This window comes from Juglans microcarpa x Juglans regia, chromosome 3S (assembly GCF_004785595.1).
Source record: "Juglans microcarpa x Juglans regia isolate MS1-56 chromosome 3S, Jm3101_v1.0, whole genome shotgun sequence".
NCBI classification, from domain to species: domain Eukaryota; kingdom Viridiplantae; phylum Streptophyta; class Magnoliopsida; order Fagales; family Juglandaceae; genus Juglans; species Juglans microcarpa x Juglans regia.
In genome coordinates this window covers 7,917,973-7,921,901 of record NC_054599.1, presented here as the reverse complement: position 1 = coordinate 7,921,901, position 3,929 = coordinate 7,917,973, and the positions used below count along the sequence as shown (strand labels likewise).

The 3,929-nt window shown below is 34.9% G+C and overlaps 1 protein-coding gene across 1 annotated transcript; it reads left to right on the top strand.

Annotated features, from left to right (window-relative positions):
* The first annotated feature begins 1,203 nt into the window (after nt 1-1,203).
* LOC121258032 (pectinesterase-like) lies at nt 1,204-3,646 on the top strand. Its single transcript, XM_041159357.1, has 2 exons — nt 1,204-2,146; nt 2,715-3,646. Exons 1-2 carry the CDS (start codon nt 1,243-1,245, stop codon nt 3,404-3,406), a joined length of 1,596 nt encoding a protein of 531 aa, XP_041015291.1. The 5' UTR covers nt 1,204-1,242; the 3' UTR covers nt 3,407-3,646.
* Nucleotides 3,647-3,929: the final 283 nt, after the last annotated feature.

The following is a 3,929-nucleotide window of genomic DNA, read 5'->3' as shown; positions in this document are numbered from 1 at the left end:
ATCATGATCTCAATCATGCAAGTTAACGTACTGATTGCAAGCTGAACATATATTCTTATCATCGAATTTAAATGAGTGAAATAAATTAGACTGTGCCAATTAATTGCGTGGAAAACTCATCACTGGCCTATATATCCTTATTGCTGACTTAATCTCAAATCAACGTAACTTATATATATAAAGATACATAATTGGCCATTAATGTTCAATCATGTAATGGATCTATTGATGAATATGCATGTCACAATCTAGAGATTTTCCTTAAATCAACTGCACAATCCAAAGTGGCATCTTAAAGACGTCATTAGAACTTCTAAAATTACGGAAATTCATAAGAAAATAAAAACGAAAAGATATATGGTGGCAAAATTTATGATCGATGAAACGGTGCATAATTTCTTTTCCTGCACTAAACTAGTACCACCTACATATAGAGTTGTAAAAATAAATCGAAAAACCGGCTCGAACCGGTTGGTTAGGTTCAGGTTTGGGCCAGTTCGGTCAGAGACCGGTTCCTCCATTTTAAAAAACGATCATAACTGGTTTGGTCTTAATTTTATATTTTCTAGGACCGGACCGGTTTGCATATTTATATATTTTTAATTATTTTTTAATATTATATATAATATTTTTTATATTATATATAAATTTTATAAATAATAATTATATATAAAATATTGTTATATTATAATTTATAACATAAAATTTTAATCTTAAACATGAACATTTATTTTATCATATGTTTTAAATATAAAATATATATTAATTAATTACATTATATGACTTAATAAATTCTCATCATATTCATTTTGATAAATATATTAGTAATACTAATATATATTAGTATATTAATTACTATATTAATAGTAATATGCCAATAGTATTACTATATACAAATAGTATTAGTGTATTACTAATATTTATATATATATGTGTGTGTGTAAAAGATTAGAAATTTAATATATATTAAAAATCAGAAAACCGGATCAAAAGTACTGGTTTAAAAGGGTAAATGGTGCGGTATCGGTTCTTGAAAATGTAAAACCAATATATACCAATTTGGTCCCAAAATTTGTTCAAATCCAGACCAAATTGAACCGGTTATACCCCTACCTACCTACATATATACTTCCCTATCACATGTCAAGTCGCATATGGTCTATATATAGAACTTCCCAATTAACAATATCTGTATACCATTCAAATTATAAAAAACTCGAGTCATCAAAACTTTAGTTCTCCATGATGGACAAGAGTACTCATGTGCTAGCTTTCGCAAGTGTATTACATCTTCTTGTTTTACTTCTTAGGTTGGTGCATGGTGCCACAATCACCTCATGTAGCCAAACCCCATACCCAGAAGTATGCAATCACTTCATCAACACCCATGATCTTCCATCAACCCTATTAGGTGAATTAGAAGGGTTCGAATTTCATGACAAAATTTATAAAGTGACTATGAACCATGCTATCGAAGCCCACCGGCTCATCACTGTCATGGACCTGAATTCATTCAATGGACGAGCGAAGTTGGCATGGAATGATTGTTTGGAGCTCTACGAGGATACCCTTAACCAGCTTAATCGTTCCTTGAGCTCCAACAACCCGACCGATGCATTAACATGGATGAGTGCCTCAATTGCCAATCAACAAACATGTCAAAATGGTTTTCACGATTTCAACTTGTCTTCCAAATTACAATTCTTTCCAAGTATGCTAAGCAACTTCTCAAAACTTGTCAGCAATGCGCTCGCAGTAAAGAAGGCCGCGACTTTATCATCAACGTCGACGCTACATAGCAAACAGATTGGAGGCCGCAGACGGTTGCTTTCTGATCATGGCTTACCAACATGGGTCTCTGCTACTGATCGAATGCTTCTCCAATCATCAGCGGCTACACCAAAAGCTGATATTGTGGTTGCCAAAGATGGATCTGGAGATTACGATACCATTTCCGCGGCCGTGGCTGCATCAGCGAGTGGTTCGAAGAGATTTATTATACACGTGAAAGCGGGAGTTTACAGAGAGAATGTTCTGATCAAGAAGTCAAATATAATGATAATTGGAGATGGAATTGGTGCTACGATTGTTACCGGTAACAGGAACGTTATAGGAGGCTCGACAACTTTCAGATCTGCGACATTTGGTGAGTCATTTTTGTTTGATTCTGAAAGTTAATTTCCCACCATATTTGTATATAACTGATAACATTTAATTATGTTTCAATTGATACCGAATATGCAAGCCTTTGTACAACTCATGGGGTACGTAAAGGCTTGAACTTTCAACTTGGTGTGCATGAAAACACGATTTGTTTAGAGAATCATCTCTGCCTGAGTTTACCTATATATGTTTTACAGAAATACTGCATATATATACACGTGACTACTTGTTTTTGGTAAGAATATAGACGTGATTGCATGTACATGCAAAAGAAAGTTCTTTAATCATTTGTTTACTTTTTATGTGTTGGATTCAATCAACGAGACAACCCGGGCACCACCTAAACACTAGCACGGTATGTACGTTCTCTGTTCTTATTACATGGTACTCAACCCACTAATAGCTAGATTACTCGAAAATGTTGTTCTGCTAACTAATTTCAGCAACAAATGAAAATTAAAAACTGCACAAGAATCACTATAACTCTTTTCTATAAAATTTGCATAACTCCTATTTCATATCATGTACGTAAGCTGTTGTTCTTCTCTCAGCAATTACCGGGAACCACTTCATCGCTCGGGACATAACTTTTCAAAACACAGCCGGACCCCAAAACCACCAAGCAGTTGCACTCCGGTCAGGCGGAGACTTCTCCGTTTTCTACCGCTGCAGTTTCAAGGGCTTCCAAGACACCTTGTACGTGCACTCTCAGCGCCAGTTTTACCGAGACTGTAACATATACGGCACCCAAGACTTCATATTCGGGGATGCCGTGGTTGTCCTCCAAAACTGCAACATCTTCGTGAGGAGGCCCTTAAAAGGTCAGAAAAACACCATTACAGCACAAGGGAGAACAGATCCTAATGCAAATACGGGCATCATTATCCATAATTCTCGTGTCATTGCTGCGAGGGATTTGCTACCGGTGCAGCACTCGTTTCAAACTTATCTGGGGAGGCCATGGAAACAGTACTCGAGGACGGTATTTATGAAGAGTAATTTAGGCAGTTTGATACACCCTGCAGGTTGGCTTCCATGGACTGGAAGCTTTGCGTTGAGAACACTTTATTATGGCGAATATATGAACGTTGGGCGTGGTGCCAATACAGCAAGGAGGGTCAAGTGGCCGGGATACCACGTTATAAGGAGCCCGGAAGAGGCTGAAAAATTTACTGTTGGGAACTTTTTGGCCGGAAATTCGTGGGTTCCGGGGGCTGAAGTGCCATTTGTTGATGGTCTTTGATATATTATATGTATGTGTGCAGTTGGGGGAAAGCAGGATATATATATATGTTTATCTTAGGGGCAGACTGATAGATCATATTATTAGTTGAAATAAAAAGTGCAAGCATGCATTAATGTTAAGCGATTGTATTATCTATGTATATGAATATTAATATCTTGTAATTGAAATGGAGCTCAGATGTATAAGAAATTATTTATATGTAAAAATTTGCAAGTTTGATATATATCACATTAATGGTAGATTAAGATATTGTGTTAAGAGAATTAATACATAGAAATAACTTAATACAATGTAAGTAGGTACGTAGCACGTACGATTGGTAACTTTTGTTTAATCAGCCTAAAGCGAAAGAAAGAGAGAAGAAATAAGAAAGGCTATGTAATTAAGTAAAAAGTAATCTTATATATAATTATGGATTGTATAAGTATCATATAATCGTTTAAAAAAAATAAAATTTAATATTAAAAAATTATTAATTTTTTATATAAATTTTATATTTATTTATTTTTAAATAATTATA

What these genes read in the sequence shown, in the direction of transcription:
- LOC121258032 (XM_041159357.1), top strand. Translation starts at nt 1,243, where the DNA reads ATGATGGACAAGAGTACTCATGTGCTAGCTTTCGCAAGTGTATTACAT. An exon ending in TTTCAGATCTGCGACATTTG is followed by an intron (nt 2,147 to 2,714) that starts GTGAGTCATTTT and finishes TTCTTCTCTCAG; the next exon opens with CAATTACCGGGAACCACTTC.